Genomic DNA, 17,093 nt, shown 5'->3' on the forward strand with positions numbered 1-17,093 from the left:
TCAATTCTTGCCTTTACATTCATAGAATTGCCATGCTAGAGTAGGATTGGAACTTAGGTTGCAAGACTTTTGTGTAGTAGAACAATTAGAAACACTTTCTAGGCACAAGGGGTTAATTAGGCTAAACATAGAATTTAATTATTGTAAAGAAATTTAGAATTAGCTCAATTCACTCCCCTCTTGGGCATCTTGATCCTTTCAACATGCACACAAGAGGTAGCAAAGGAGAATGAGCAACTCAAGCAAGAAGTAGCTCGCCTCACCAAGGACTTGACTCAAGTGAAAGGCAAGGCGAAGCAAGCCCAACTTCATCAAGATAACACTGTCAAAGGAGTGAAGAAGGTTGATGAAGAACAAACCGTGATTTGCTACATGTGCCACAAGGAAGGTCACAAGTCATATGAGTGCAAGGTGAAGAATGTGGGAGGAGCAAAGAAGAAAGAGAAGAAGCAAACAAGCAAGCTCTCCAACACCTACACCAACAAGGTAGACAAGAAGGCCTCCACACCATACTTGTTAAAGAAGAAGAAAAATGACAAGGTGGTGGCCATCAAGGTGAACAAGCAAGCCAACAATGGGGTCAAACGCTTTTTGGTGCCAAAGGAAATCATTTCCAACATGGAGAGCACCAAGAAGGTTTGGATCCCAAAAGGGAAGTAAGAAGTCCAATGGATTTTGGGGAATTTAGAGACTTGGCAAAGTATGGGTGTATTTCATGGGGTGCATCATGATGGACAAAGTCATTGCCATATGGGTAATTGAATACTATGGACCCAATTTCCCCTTCCCATGTTAGATAACTAGATGTTATTATTTTCAATTGGTATTTTCTACAAGTGGTATTTCTTACAAAATGGTATCCTTAAGCATCTAGTTGTTTTTCATGCCTAGGTTTGCATTTGCATGCTTATATCTTTTGTCATGCATATATTAGGTATATCTTATGGTAGGCTTGCTCGGTTTCATTCTTAACCCTTAGAGCAAATCTACATGGTTTAAAATTGTTTAGGAGCACGACACATAGCTTGTCTTATAATTGTTCATCTAATATGTACCCAAGTTCAAATTGTAGATAATCTCCCCCGAATATCATCTTCGAAAATGACTCTCACATTCATGTGATGTCATCTTTCAAGTGGTATTTTGATCCTAAAATCAATGTGCATGATTCTTACAAATATTCCACACTTGTGTGTACAAATTCAGGGGGAGGTTACTCTATAAGTTGGATGCCTTGAGACTAACACCTTTTGAAGCTTATCATATGTGTAGTAGTCTCATTGCAAGAAAAATGGAGTCCCCAGAGTTAAGCATCATACTTTAAATATCCACCACCTATTGAAAGTGGTAGAAATCAAATTGGGTTCCACATGTGGTATTTCTAAACCAATATCATCATGTTGATTTCATTTTGATATTTATATGCTTTCTCCATGCATTATATAGATTAAATTCCTTTGAGCAATAATTTGCCAATTATGCATATGCTTTGCCTTCTACCATATGTATGCATATATTTAGGGGGAGCTTAATCTATATAATATGAGAGTCAAATTTGGTGACCTATTCCACTCTACACACAAAGGATCACAAAGTTTGACCCTCCCTTGTGCTACTAATGTCTTCCTTTTCGGTGTTTGATTTCAAAGGGGGAGAATTTAGAGGACCAAAAGCAAGCATTAATTTGTAGGACCAAAAGCTAGACTATAATGATCTACAAGTGGTAATGGTCTGAGAAAGTGAGGAGAGTGGATTATGGATTGCCTATGGAATGGGGAGAATTTATAGAAAGCAAGGCTTAAATTCATAATGCCACATGGGGACATTTGCAAGAGCAAGATAAGTTTTTTATGTGATATTCCTTAGTTTTACAAAAAGTATCTTTTAGCATCATATAATCTTGCCCCTTGCATTGCATCCTAGCAAGTAGGTAGTTTTTAAATTTAAAAATTCTATTATTTGCTTGCTTTGGTCGTATTGTCATTAATCACAAAAAGGGGGAGATTGTAAGGAAAATAGACCCTTGGCCCATTTAATTTGGATTTTGGTGTTTGTTGATCAACACAACCAAATTGGACTAATGAATTTGCAAGTGATTATTTTATAGTTCAATAGGATGCAAGGCGTGACTTGAACGAAGGCGACGTGATGATCCGATGATCAACACCATAAGCAAGACCTCATAAGCACAAGAGAAGACCTAAAATATCAAGCAAAGTCCAAGCACGAAGATCTGTGTTAGTAGTATTAGTGATAATCTGCTCAATAGCTTGTGTCTTGATCCGTGTGACATGTTAGATCTGTGTGATTATTGAATCCCTGATCTTCAACTGTACATGTGCTTACATGTTGGACTGTTCCTTGTATTTGCAACTTGTTTGATATCAGAAACTTGTTTTCCTAATTTATTTCTCTATTTGTATAGAAAAAGCTAATTGTAGCAAAATTTTGTATAAAAATTGTCTTACATTAGAGCATACATAATCAGTGTTTCAGATTGAATTTGATGTATGATTCGGAACTAGATGTATTTTGTACTTGTGCATGTTGTTCTATGTGATTTTTCCTTTTGTTCGTTGAAGTTGCTAACTTATGGCAGAATCACCTAATCTAATGCCTCACAGGAGTGCTTGTCTTCCGTTAGACACTAAGCACTCAAGGGAGAACACTAAATTACTTGGTTCCGTCGGGCACACCCCTGGGGAGAACCCGAAAATCCACATTTTTGCCATCAGGATCACAAATGAGAGAATAAAGCATACAACATTCTTAACCATTTCTTACATCACTTTACATGTACATCAGAGTATAACATTTATTGTTATGACAGCGGAATGAAATCATATTATCAGAGTTATGAATAATTTAATTAAACAGCGGAACATAAACATGTGATCAGAATTACAACAAAAAAATAATTAGCTATTCATGGCATGACGAAGCATTAATAAATAAACTATGACAACAGATTATAAACTTCCATTTATAAAAACATTTGGTGAGAGTTGTAAGTAGAAACTACAATCGCAGCGTAAAGGAATCCTCGCTGAGCCCACCAGGAGAAATCCACACATAAGAGTCAGCTTTAGCATCCACCTGTCACCTACAATAGGGGGAATAAAACCCTGAGTACTCAATTATACTCAGTAAGACTTACCGGATAGGAGAAAAGAAAAGACTCCAAGGATATGCAAGGCTATCTGGCTTGTGGGTTTATGGCATTTGTAGGAAGCATTATTAAGCGTGCGTCCTTATATTCGATTTTTATTAATAGCCGCATTGGTTCATTAACTAACCATTCTATGTAAGCACCTGTGTTACTTTCAAGCAGGTGATAAGCAATCAGATTTCCTTTTTCCATCTTCTATCTTTCATCTTTTAGTTCTTACTACGATGCTAAACCGTAGACAAGCCGTACCGGATCGTCCGGCGATTCGTGAATCAATGCCCCTAGCTGGGTACCCCAAAAACACACACACCGCTTGTACCCCAGGCACAAGGAGGACCAACCCATCACTCTCCTATCCCGGGTGTCCAGGTCCCCATCCAAACTGGGACTCCAAGCCCCCACCCCTGAGTCCCGAACTCAGTGCGGTGCAAGGACCTCCTCCACCAAAATAAACCCTAATAGTCGGTCCAAAAAGAGCCAGATCCGCGATAAGAGAGCAACAAGTCTTCCAAGCGCCCATACACAAGTATGTGCTCGGGATAATAAATCTGTGACTTGCCTAGAATCTTATGCAACAATCGGTCCTTAACCGACCAGATAAGGAAAGCAGTGTAACCAAGCCATGCTCCGCATCCATGGTGACACAACCTCTTACAGCCACCAATACCTAAACCATATCCCTACCCGGTCACCATTTTACTTTCCACCATTTATATTTTCCAAGTGATAATAGTCAAATGATATATTTCCTATCTCTCGCGAGTGACAGGTAATCACTCGACTTCTATCGAAATCCTATAGCATAGCATTCTACACGATCCTGTCATACTAGTAAGACTCATGGGATAAAGATATATATGTAAGTGGGTTTCATTCAACTCCTTATAACTTAATGCACAAATATAATTTAAACTGCAGAAAGTAGGGGTTATGCACCGGGGCTTGCCTGGGTAAAATAAAATCAGAAGTTAGCTTTCCATCATGGCGACATGATCTCCAAAAGCACCATTTCTCTAGCAACTCCCGATGACTCTGTGGTTCATCGACGTCCCTATTATGATATGCAATGCAATGCAATACAAAGATATAATTAATTGACTGCAATCGTGACTCGTATAAATACGCTTTATGCCTCTCAAGTTAACGAGCTAGTTCTAACGATGACCGTACTTAGGCTACATGTTCATGTTGTCGAATAAGGCGTTACTTCCCAATAATTGTTTCAGTTATGTAAACCAATATTGTTTCTTTATTCTATTCTGTTAATTTAATCTTTATTCGCAATAGGACATCATTATCTATCTAGCAACTAATTATTCTAGAGCTACAAAAATTATAGTGAGGAGCTAATAATATTAGTAGTTTATTGTCAAAAAAATTTTAGAGTCAACACTATCATCGATTTATCACGGAAACCCCTACAAGTTCTCCTTTTAACAATATTAAGTACTTTAAACTAATTATATAGCTTCCCAAAATATTTTCAAACTATGTGAACAAAGTCTCCTAGTAGGTAGATCACGATTTTAGGAGACTAACAAAATTGGTTTGGCATTTTTATAGTTTTTCTATGATTTTCTACTAATTTTACAAGTTTACTTTATACGCTAATTTAGAAATTACCTCAAAACGAAAAAGGGGCCGACGGCCCTAAACCGGCCTAGCAGCGGCGGGATCAGCCGGCCCAGGCGGCACGTGACCATCAGCCCAGCAGCCAACGATAGGCCGGCCCAGCATAGGCGGCGGTGGCGCGAACGGCCCAGGTGCGCAGTGGCGCGACCCAAGCGCCAGCAGCGGCCTAGTCAGGCAAGAGCAGGCCAGCCAGATGGCCCACAACAGAGTCCGGCGGTCCAACCAGCCCGCCCAACTGGCAATCCCAGAATGTGCTGGCGTTTTTGCAAAAATGACCCTACTGTTACCTTTATTCAACTCGAGATCCCCGGACACTATTTAAACGGGTCAGAGGAGTAAGGGACCTTGTATAAAATTCCGGCATGGATTCTCACCCTTCCTTCCTCTTCCAATGCAGGGCACATAGAACAGAGGAGCAAGGGAGCTGAGGAGCTCCGATCGGCGGTGGAGTTGCAGTGGTCGCGACGGTCAGCGAGGGCGGCTCCACGGCACCTGCGGTGAAGCATGGGCGAGGCGATGGAGGCAGTGCACAGGGCAGCAAGGACCGCGGTGCGGTCGGGCGCTGCGGCACGGGCGCGCAAAGGGCGGCAATCCAGCATGGGAATGGAGGGCGGTGCTCGCTCATGGTCGCATGGGGAAGACTGGCGACGAGCGTAGCCATGGTGGCCGTGGAGCCACGGGGAGTACCGGCGCTGGAGGAGCTGTGCGCGGCTCAAGGCAAGCGGCTAGCGAGGCATGACTCCTCGGCGACGTGGACTCTACCGACGATGGGCATGGAGGTAAGGCAATGGGGAGCTTAGCCGACGGTGAGCGCACATGCGTGGGGAAGGAGCGCGTGGACCGGCGGACCTCCTGGTATGGGCGGCTGCGGGCGCCCAAAAGGGGCAGCGCCCAAGCTCTGGTCCGGCACGGCAAAAGGGCGCGGGTGCGCTCGCGATGGAGGCAGCGGCGCTGTGGCACGACACCAGCAAGGCGTGGCCCCAGCGGGCGCTGCGGGAAGGCTTCGTAGCTCAGACGAGCACGCGCATGGGAGAGAGCCACAAGACACAGGCGTGGACGGTTCTCTAGGCACAGCGTGGAGCTCGCGCTCGGAGGTGGGGGGCGACGCAGACGCTAGTGAGACTGTGGCTGCGAGGGTGGGACCCTCACGGGTCGCGGCGAGGTGCACGGACCGGGCGGAGCTATGAGCATAGGCGGCTACGGCGTGGTGGCGCGCCACGATGGGGACTTGGCACGGGGTAGCGCGGGCCAAGGAGCGCGCGCGCTCACGCGTGGTGGCCGGCGATGGCAGCGTGACGCTGCGGCCGGACAACCCTATGGTGGAGGCGCGCCAGCGGTGAGCATGCGCTCACGAGAGTGCTAAGGCGGTTGCGGGGACACCGACGCGCGGGTACGGAGGGAACCACGGAGAAGCTACAGGCCCATCGTGGTGGGCTCGCGAGCGGGGAGGGCCGGCACTGGTGACGGCGCTCCAGGGCCTGGGGCGCCTCCTCCATGGCACAGTAGGAAAGGTGAGGGAGGGGAAACAACACGATGCTTGGTAGGTGAGGCTCTGGCTATTGGCCTGGTAGAAGAAAAAGGAAACAATGTCGGACAGAGGTAGCCGAGGCAAGCAGAGACACTGATGGTTGCCGGAACGATGCGTCGGAGCAGGCACATACAAGCAAGGCAGGCCACCAACAAGCGAGGATAGATTGAGACAAGACACAGCAGGCCGACACAAATGGAGCCAGGCAAGGCAAGCAAGCTTAAAGAGCAGAGACATTCATGACGCCGCAGAGTGAAGCTATGGAACAAGCAGTGAGAGAGGGAAAGCAAGAAAGCAGTATACGACAGCAGCAGCATGCAAGGATGAGACCGTGGCATTGCGACGAAAACAACGGAGGTAGACAGCGGTACTGCTCCATCGACGATATCTAGCAAGCCCGCGTACACGGCGACGGATTTATTCAGAACCAGAAAGACGCACCGCTGTACTCAAACGTCCAGAACGACAGTGCAGCAAGGACAACAGCGCCTTTAAATATATTTTCAGATTTCTGCCGTGGACATAAGAAATTGGTTTTTAAATTTTAAAATCCGAGAAAATCATTTCGGAAGTTTTACTCAGGCCTAAATCACGGTGCTAAACAATATCGTAATACCGGGGTGTTACATAACTCCTTTTCTATCTACTATGTAGGTTGTCACTGGCTGTCCCACTATTCATCAAGCTTGAGTACTGAGAATGATGGCGTACGAGTAATGGAAGTAACGGTGATGGGCACGCACAACACGACAGTGGGGCTACGATTTTTCTCTAGTTTGTTTATATGTGATGCCGATACATTGAATCGGATAATTTAAGTGGATACTTTCTAATGTGTTTTGAATGGTTGATTAAATATATTATGTGGGCTTCTACTCCATACGGGTTACATGGGCTGCTTTGATCTATTATGTTTGGGCTGTTTTGATGAGCTATACAAAATTAAAATTCTGGTTGCGTGGCCTATTATGCTGATGGGCCGGAGAAAATTTGCACTGGCTGGCATTAAAATTGGGTCGCAAAAAAATTCTTGTGGGCTGCAAAGTGGACCAAAAATAAAATTTGAGAAAGCTAAACAGGCTGAAAGACTACAAATAAATGGGCTGGTATGTTAAAAAACAGGCCAAACAATGTTTTTGGTCTATTATAAGTCTGCCAACCACGTAGGCCTTAACAAGCCATATTTCAATTTTATGACATTTATTGATCTGCCAACTCAGCGCCACGTCATATGCCTACATGGCATGAGGCAAGGTTTTGTGACAATACACTAATGTCAAAACTTGTGACGTTAGATATATAAACGGCACATAACAAATTTGTGACGATGGCTTTTTGACGTTTGGATTTTCATCAGTTGGATGTCATAAATCTTAAATTATGACGTAAATTCCATATATTATGACATATTAGAATGTCAAAAAGCTACACATTTCTTGTAGTGAGCTCTACCGGCTAAGATGCTACATTACCTATCATTCCCACTAAACAGGTATGAAATATTTCATGTATTAACTTAGCAACTAAAGGAATCACTATTCTTAATATCGATTAACTCTATATATGATAAAACAAGGAGTACTAGCTATTCTATTTGTTAACCTACTCTAGGGCTACAAAAATTACAGTGATCACATAATAATTTAATGAGCCTACTATAAAAATTTCATGGCTAATGCTATCACCAATTTGCCACAGGAATTCCTACAAATATTAAGCTAAATAATACTAAGTTTTCTAAAGTGAATTTATGAATCTATTATTATCATAGCTAACTGTTAACTAACTACACCAACAGATAGATAGTATTTTTGTGAACCTAACAAATTTTGTTTCACTATTTTTGGACGCCTACAGAATTTACTATAATTATGCAAAGATCAACACAAAATTAAATTGAATAAACATTTATTAATTCACTGGAAAAAGGAAACCCGAACCCACCCGCGCGGCCCACCCGCACGGCCCATCCGCACGACGACGGCCCATGACGGGGAGGCCCGCGCGCACCGGTATATTTGCTAAAACGTCCTCGCTTTACTATCGAATCCAATTGAGGCCCATAGCACTATTCCTTTAGTCAGCTATTTTACAAATACGCCCCTCAGGCACCGGCGCACGCCCCAGCGCGACGGCGCTGGCACCAGGTGGTCACGCTAGCCAGACCAGCCACTCCCTGCCCCAGTAGCGAGCCGATGCTCACCTAGACGCCAACTCAAAGCGGTGGGCGGCGAAGTGGTGAACGGAGACGTTGTCCCAAGCTCCCTCCACGGCGGCGGACCTCTTACAGCGGCGACGATCGTGTTCCCATGAGAAAAGGTGTAGCTGAAATGATAGGACTAGAGGCTGGGCATCTGCAACTCACCCAGAATCTACTAGACATGATGGCTAGACCAGAGATGGGCCGAGTGAGTCTGGCCACGCGCGCACGGCAAACACGGCGACGGTCGCGGTGGCGCGACTGCGTCAACAGCGCTGGGCAGGCAGTAGCAGGGCAATTTGGGGTGCACATGGGATAGAGGAGAACAAGGCGAAGACACAGTGCCAATGAATTAAATGGAGGTGGACTGTGCGAGGTGAATTGGACGGGCGCTGTCGTGGGGTCTTAAGATGGCCGACGGCGAAGGAAGCTTCAAATTGGGGCTCAACACCGGCTGGCAGCAGTAGGAGGAGGGTTCGACGCGTAGCTAGGTTCCTACTCAATCCTCTGGCGCACGCGATTACTCAAATTAGACCGGCGCTATGAGCTGGCCTTGGTGTGACTCGGTGACGCCGGTGCGGCGCCATTAAAGACAGAGGTGACCAGGGGCGCAGAGTGATGCTCGCCACTCAAACGAAACGGACAAGGGCACACAAGGAAGGTTACACGTGCGCAAACGAGTCGACATGGCTCGTGCGGCCGCAGCGCCTTAGTTGGCAAGCTGACGACGACACGGCCATGTGTCGGTGCAGCGGCTCAGGCGGACGCGACGCGAGCGGTGCAGGCGCACGCTGTGTGACGACGCGACGTAGAGAACGTGCGCTTGGTGGTGATGGTGGCTATGGCCCTAGGATGCCACTGCACTCGAGCGGACGGTGACGGTGATGGTAGAGCAGCCAGGCTCGTCGACCCGAGTGTCCCGCCGAGCGCGGCATGTGCGTGAAGGCATGCGTGAGTCACGTGCGTGAGTTGTGTGCATGGGTCGTGTGCAGTGATGCGGAGCCCACACGGCGGTGCACGTGTGGACGAGCGGCAACGCCGGGCCGAGGCACGGTGACCGCGCCCAGACGTTGAAACCGGCGGGTAACGTGCCATGCACGATTTTTAAAGCGCCCCAAAAATCCAACTCGATGCTTCAATTGCTAAACCACCTATTTTATACTCGAGATGGCATGTTAGGCCACTAAAACAAGCCCTAAGACCATACCACTACTTAACCCGATTCTCCTACAAAAATTGTCAAACTTAGCTTCGTCAAAGCGTTTTCCGACTTAGGAAATTCGACTAAGTCTCGATCGGATTCGCGTCGAATTCGATTTCCAAGCTATCCGGTATGCTAGCTAGTGCATTTCTTTCGCGACAGTATTTCATCGTCACCTACACGGCTTGTACTACAAACTTTATTAAAGTTCCGCATATGCGTTCTATAGTATTCTTGCTCAATAAAAATTAGTTTAAAACCCTAAGTGATGTAATGCGACATTGAAATGTAACTTTCGTTTCACTTTTTTGTCGATCGTTTCGAGTTACAGGAATTGATTTACACACTATTTTACATACACTATCACATAAACATGATTCCCATGCAGTGTTTTAGAAAAAAATTACAGTGTAGCACCGAGGATGTTACAATCGGTCGACTCCATCCAAGTAGACTCGTTTCGCCAGCCCGTCCTGTTTTTAATTCGTTCCGTGGATTCGTCTGCCCATTCGAGTCGTGACAGGACGCAGGAGAGGCAGAATCCACCTACTATGGCCCTGATAGCTTTTCTTAGGAGCCGTACTATTTCAGCGAACTAACAGTGTTTTTCTCCCACAGTAAATCAGCGAACAGTACTTTTTAGCGAAAACGAAAATGACCTATTACTACGTGTATCCCCGCCCAAGAAGCAATAGGACAACTAGTAATATTACTAGTACTATACTACTAGTGCTAGAATTATTGCTATCACATCACGAGGCAGTGGCTTCATTCGCTGGTCTGAAACTTGGCTGAAACTGGCTGAAAAATACTGTTCCGGCTGAATTGTTGTGAGAGAAAAATACTGTTTCGGCTGAAAAAAGAAGCCGAACAAGTTGAATATGAGGTAAGCCGAACAGGGCCAGTGAGTGAAAGATATTTACCTCCAGCCCCTGTTCGTTTGGCTAGGCTTGTTCGTTGCTGGATCGTAAAAAAATACTGTTGGCTTGTTTGATGTGAGAAAAAAATATTGTTTCAACTAAAAACTTAATGTCATTTACGAGGGAATAATCTGTGCCGAAGAGGCTGCTCGACTCTGGCCTCCAGCTACCGACAAGTGAGATTGCTAGCTAGGCGGAGCTTATTACGTCCGCCTGGCTCGCCCACTGGACACTCGACCGCGATCAGGCGCGGAAACGGAGATAGGGGTACCAGTAGAACTCAAGGACAGCACTGACAACGATGAGATGCACGGAAAGGAGAACTCGTTCTCGCTGCAGCAAAACCCAAGAAGATGCAAGATGACCGAACAAACAGCGAATAAAGCAGTACTGTAGCCAGTAGAGGGGGTCAAAAGCGGAAAGTTTAACCTTCCTAGGGGGCAGTTAATCCTCGCTGCGTATCTTTCTCTTTCCGCACCAAACCAAAAGAAAACCGATACGACGGCCTGAGAAACCTTTACTGTTCAGCCTATCAGCCGAACGAAGCGAAGCATCTCGTTCGGCTGATAGGTTTTGAATGGTTTCGCTGCTTCTACGTGTCGGCCGGCGGCTCGGCCACTCCACCAGCTTGGCACGGCCCGTCACGACATGCAACGCGCGGCCTGCAAGTGTTTCAAATGTTCAAGCCCAGAGCCGCTCAGCCCATCAAACCATATATAGCTTATCCGAACGACACGAAAATCACGACAATAATTTAATAAATATCATTATTATTACAGCTCATAAAGCCCCGTAGGCAGGAGTGCTACGAGACGTAGAACGAAAGCAAGGCCTTGTTTAGATTGTCATCCAAATTCAAGTTTTTTTACTTTCTCCCTATCGTATTAATTTTTAGCCGCTTGCATGGAGTATTAAATGTAGGTAAAAAAATAACTAATTACATAGTTTAATTGGAAATCACGAGATTAATCTTTTGAGCCTACGATTGAACAATATTTATCAAATAAAACAAAAGTGATACTATTCATCGGTTCACAATCTAAACGAGGCCCAAAATGTACGTATACAAAGGATGCTGTGCAAGTTGGTCACGAAATGCACACCGAACAACTCTTTCAGATCTGGAATTCAGATCAGATCAGCCCCCCAGCCAAAAACAGTTTGTAACACACAAAAACACAACAGTAAATCAGCAAAGCCAGGTAATTCTCGACATAAACTTTATCACCACATAAACCTTAACAACTCAATGAGGACAACAACTGCACCACCATCAGATACAGAAATACACCCTCTAGTAATAATAACAACACAGACTCCTTCGTCATCGTCGCCGTCGCCTCCGCCCTTCCACCATGGGTACCGACTGACCAGTGTACCCCCGCCTCCGATATCAAATTTACAAGCTAGTACCCCAGACACCCACCTCGACTAAGGGAAGAGCAAAAAAGAGTAAACATCTAGCACCAAACGAGAACGAAACCCTAGACTCCCCCGGCGCCGATCGCCGCTCTACTTCTTCGCCTTCCGGGCGGGGACCTTCCGGGCCGGGGCGGCGGACTTCTTCGCCGGAGCGGCCTTCTTGGCAGGGGGCTTCTTCGCGGCCGCCGCGGGCTTCTTGGTCGCCGGCGCCTTCTTCCCAGGCGTGTCCTTAGCCGACGTCTTGGCGGCCTTGGCGGGGCGGCCGGCCTTCTTGGCAGCTGGCTTCGGCTTGGCGGCGGCGGCCTTCGGCTTCGGCTTCGCAGCTGCTGGCTTGGCCTTCGGCTTGGCGGCTGCCTTCGGCTTAGCTGCAGCCTTCGGCTTGGCGGCTGCGGCTTTCGGCTTGGCAGCGGGCTTCGCCTTAGCAGGGGCCTTAGGCTTTGCGGCGGGCTTCGCCTTGGCCTTGGGCTTGGCGGCGGCCTTGGGCTTCTTCGCGCCGGCCTTGGGCTTCTTCGGGGCGGCCTTGGGCTTCGGCTTCGGCTTGGCGGCGGCCGGGGCGCGTGCGGCCGGCAGCTTGTACGAGTTCTTCACCTTGGTGAGCTTGCCGGCGGTGACCAGCTTCTTGAGCTGCACGAGCAGGAGCTTGCGAAAGTGGGGCGGGAGCTTGTCCTTGTGCTTGTCCTCCACGAACTTGGCGATCGCGTACTGGCTGGACCCCGTCCTCTCCTTCAGCGACGTGATCGCCTCCGAGATCATCTGCGCACCAACCATCCACAATTCCGTCAGATCCAGACGCGACAGAGAGCCAAAGCACGACACGGGAGGAGGAAGCCAACACGGCAAGCAAAGGGCTCAAGGGAGGGCAGCAATTACCTCGGCGTACGGCGGGTGGGTCGGGTTCGTCTTCTTCCTGGGCGCGGCGGCCTTCTTGGCCTTGGCCGGCTTCGCCTCGGCGGCAGGCGCCGCCGGGGCCTCGGCGGGGGCCTCGAGGGCCGCCTCCGCCAACGACGCGGGAGTCTCAGCCACGTCGGTCGCCATCAATGCAGCACTTGGACCTCGACGAGGAAGGAGAGCGCGGCGAGCTCGGGTGTGCAGAGGAGGGAGAAGAGGAGAGCTCTGCGGTGGTGGGTGCGGAGGTCGGGGTGGAGGAAGCGGTGCTTAAATAGTGGCGACGACACGAAGACGAGGATAGCCCAACGCCGCGTGCTGATTGGTCCATACAGCCGCGCCTCGGATCGCCCCATCAGCGCCCCACATTGAACCTTATCCGTTCGATCCTGCCACATCCAACGGTCGTCACACCTCCCCCCGCGGAGCCGCGGATTCCTGCCCCGCAGCCGGCCGCCGAGCGCACGAACTCGGCTCAGAGTGTGCTTCTCCTCCCGATTTGCGATCGAATATCTCTTCGTTTGATCAACGGATCCGTCTCAAACTTAGTATACACGTAGTAACGGAGCATAGCTTTCAAACAAGTGTAAAACCAATGGATTCCGTTGAGTTTACAGAGAGATATTGGCTCGGGAATCCGAACTGGTCCGGCCGGCGCATTTGTGTGAGTTTGGACGGGATCTCCGGCCGGCGGCACGGGGTGCGCCGGCGAACAATGCCTCCTCCCGGCACGGCCGTGTACCAGGCTAGCAGAGGAAGCCGGTGAGCCTCGGATCTCGCGAAACCGACGTCGTTTCGACGGGCTACGTCCGGACGGAACGCGACGCCTGGGCGGTGTGTGACCTTCGGCCACCTTTGTGCCGTTTACCGGCGCGGTGGCCGGCCGGCTCGCCGGAGCTCCGCCTCCCTCCGGCACGCCCGTGCGTGGGGAAGGTGCCCCCGCAGCTGCATTTGCGTTGCCACGCTCCGATCCGGCTCTGATCGCTCGAGAGTGGTCCGAGCTTGCTGCTGCCGTTGGGGGAAGAAAGCATGGCTGGTGTCACATGCTACCTCGCCGCAGTCGTGAGCCCAGTTCCGTTCATGAAATCTTTCGAATTGCTCGACCCACGACACGATTTGAATCTGATTTCGCGATGGGGAGATGAACTGGGTGAGTTTCGAAAGTTTTTGTTATAATACGGGCGTGCCGGAGGAATCCGTCCTGGAAGAGGCCAAAGCAGGCAGGGCCATGGTACCCCGTCGTGCCTGATGGAAACGGGCCGGTCAAATTCACGCTCCAATACGTGGTATACAAGCACAAAACTTTATACTTTTGCTGCCCTCAGATGCGTATACAATCTTGCAGCCTGTTCGCTTGCTCGTAAACGATCGTAAATTTCCAGCCGAGAACAGTATTTTTCTCTCACACCAAACCGGCCAGCAGTAAATAACCCACGATACGATACGGCCTCCCGAACAGGCTGTTGATGTCCAGGCGGGTCAAGGATTCACCCATAAAAATTTGGAAGTTTAAACAGGACGCTGGGGGGAGCACGACAACGCTGTGCGGGGTGTGTGGTCTCGGTTCACCATGAACCTGGAGGAGGAGGCTTTGCAACACGGGAAACTCGCTTGTCATGCCGCTCAAAAACATCACGCGAACGTGCTGCAGAACTGCAAAACCGCGCCGGATCCGAACGAGTGGTCGTGGTTGCTGCCCTTGGATCGATCTGGTTCGCCAATTTTGGGCGGATATGATGAAGGGAACTGGCTGCTGCTAGCTGGTTCACCGTTCCATGCCACTCTAGGCCCGCTCGACTCGATTGTTGTTCTACAAAGAGCATTGCTGCCTCCTATCTTCTGCTATCGGTTTACAATCTTGACTCGAATTGTTGCTGGCTTTCGTACTCGGCTAGCTCGGCAGATTTGCCCAGAATTTGGTGTTGCTCCCATCAAAACTCAAAAGGTACCAGTCGTAGCTACCATTCGGTTCACTCATCGTCGACCAATCATCTCCACCTCCATCGCATGCCGCTGATGGCGCAGGCCAGTGACGATCGAGGTGAAACTGGCGCGAGTTCACCGTGGCCTACGATTCCGCGACCTGCGCCTGCCTGCTTTCCCTTCCCGGGGTCTCGGATCTTGACTGCGCTCTTCTTGATGGTTTCGATTTCGACGCGTCTCCCCGTAGAAAACCACACAAACACAGCAGGGGATGGACATGCGTAAATCTTTGCTGTGCCGGGGCCGATCGATGGATGTGTCACCGGCCTCCGACGATCCGGCGACGGAAACCGAATCGTGTCGGTGTTGCGTTGGGTTGGCTCGTCTCGCCGGCGAGTGACAGGGACGTCGCTGGAGGATACGAGCTAGGAAACGTTGCGAGACCGGGCGGTTCCTGTAGGACACACACCATCAGGACACAGAGCTTGCTGCTTTGCATCCACCGGCTGCGTGCGTCATCGTAAGCTCTTGTACGTACGTGGCGGCCTAAGCCAGGTTTAACCGTGGCGAGACGTGCACACGCAGCCCTTTCGCTCGCTGGCCTTGTTGGATTCCACCGGCCGCATGCCGAATCGTGTTGGCGACCGGATACTGGTGCCGTTCCTAGAACTAGAGAAGTGTCTACTTGACGATGACTGCTTTCATGTGGTAAGGACCTAGACACCTAGTGCTATACTGCTCGAGAAGTTCATTTACAACGCGAGACGACGATGAGGCCAAGAATCCTGTTCCAGCTGAACTGAGAGTGAAGCGTCCGGTTCACCCGCGAGCCCTGCGGAGGCGACTTTTGTTGGGTGGGAGGTAGAATGGACACCGGACAGGTGTACACGAGAACTCACTTGTTGCATAGCTCAAATTAAAACATCACGCCAACGCTTCCTAATAAACGGGGCCGGGGATCAGGTAAAACGGTGGACGGCACATGATCATGGCGTGCTCGATCTATATATCGCCTGCTATGGCTGTTGTACGTGCAGGTGTATCCTCACTGCATGCACGCCATGGAAGAAGCTTGCTTGCCGGCATCGGCATCCATGGGGGTTGGGGACTCCAGCTGCGCGTGGATTAATAGTTCACTGGCTATCACTGTGGCAGCTAGTAGATTGCTTGTATAAGTACTCGATCAGCTTTGGGCAGGCTGGATGGGAGGGAATCTGGTTGCTGGCGCACACAGCACTTAACTTACAGACCTGGTTGACCGTTCCATACAAACAAAGAACTAGCGTCATTATTCCCTGCTATTTCTATCCACGGCCACTCATTTTTAGCACGCCCAAGTCCAATTATTACCGAGCAAAACCCGCTCAAACAGCTGGCGTGCGTGCTCTGTTCCCGCTCCACGAATTTCGGACGGGTATCTGTTCTGTTGGAGCGTCTGAGGAGCCAGGCAGCTTTTAGTTTGTTTGTCTCACCGGGCAAGCAACGCTCGTCGCATGCCGGCCTGTCGTGGTACGTGCCGCCGTGGTGCCGCCGATTGAGTTGTAACCTGCGACTTGCCGTGAGCTCGGCAGCAGTGAGGACCCTCGTGTAATGTAATTCATTCAGAATCAAGTACGTTTTCTTGTGGAGAGGCACGGGAAAAAGAAGACCAGATGATGATGGATGGACGAGGATGGCCAGTGGCCAGGGCGGACGATGTGTGATTGGGCGAAGCAAGTTCACCGGCCGGACGAATGGCCCGGCGCGCGGGCACCCGCTCGCTCCTTGTGTGGGCAGTGACAAGGACGTCGCAGCGTCGCGGGAGGGGATGGATTGGATGGATGGACAGGAGGAGCTGTTCCAGGTGCTCTCGCTACCCACAGCCACAGGCCACAGCCCGCGGCACAACTTCTGTAGCCCGACCGCGTCGTGTTTCTACTGGCTTTGGCGGTGCAGGCGTGAGCGACAGGCAAAAGCCAAACGAGCATTGGGAGGGGCTGCACGTACAGCACAACCGCACAGGTGTATGTGTATCGTCGTCGCCGATGGCTGGTCCATGCTCAATTTCGCCTCAACGATCAAGCAGGCAACTCTCTCAGATCGTGGGTTGGACTCGAAACCTGCAAGACGAACCTGGACTCCTGGAGCGATCATTTTTCAAGACTTCCGGCTTGTTCACTGGTTGGTTTCTGGGCTGATAAGCTCGATTGGTGCTGGTTTATTGTGAGAGAAAA

General features: G+C 49.4%; 1 protein-coding gene across 1 annotated transcript; it reads right to left on the minus strand.

Moving 5' to 3' along the window:
• Nucleotides 1–11,853: 11,853 nt before the first annotated feature.
• Nucleotides 11,854–13,209, minus strand: LOC136537815 (histone H1-like). The gene is made up of 2 exons (XM_066529785.1): nucleotides 12,943–13,209; nucleotides 11,854–12,825 (listed from the first exon to the last, which is right to left on the minus strand). The coding sequence occupies exons 1-2, from the start codon at nucleotides 13,105–13,107 to the stop codon at nucleotides 12,163–12,165; spliced, it is 828 nt and encodes a 275-aa protein (XP_066385882.1). The 5' UTR covers nucleotides 13,108–13,209; the 3' UTR covers nucleotides 11,854–12,162.
• Between the last annotated feature and the right edge of the window lie 3,884 nt (nucleotides 13,210–17,093).

Source organism: Miscanthus floridulus, chromosome 2 (assembly GCF_019320115.1).
Source record: "Miscanthus floridulus cultivar M001 chromosome 2, ASM1932011v1, whole genome shotgun sequence".
Classification (NCBI taxonomy): domain Eukaryota; kingdom Viridiplantae; phylum Streptophyta; class Magnoliopsida; order Poales; family Poaceae; genus Miscanthus; species Miscanthus floridulus.

Bases quoted from the DNA above. Each gene is read 5' to 3' on its own strand.
- LOC136537815 (XM_066529785.1), bottom strand. From the start codon at position 13,107: ATGGCGACCGACGTGGCTGAGACTCCCGCGTCGTTGGCGGAGGCGGCC. The intron at 12,826-12,942 runs GTAATTGCTGCC...GTTGGTGCGCAG, and splicing joins CCCACCCGCCGTACGCCGAG to ATGATCTCGGAGGCGATCAC.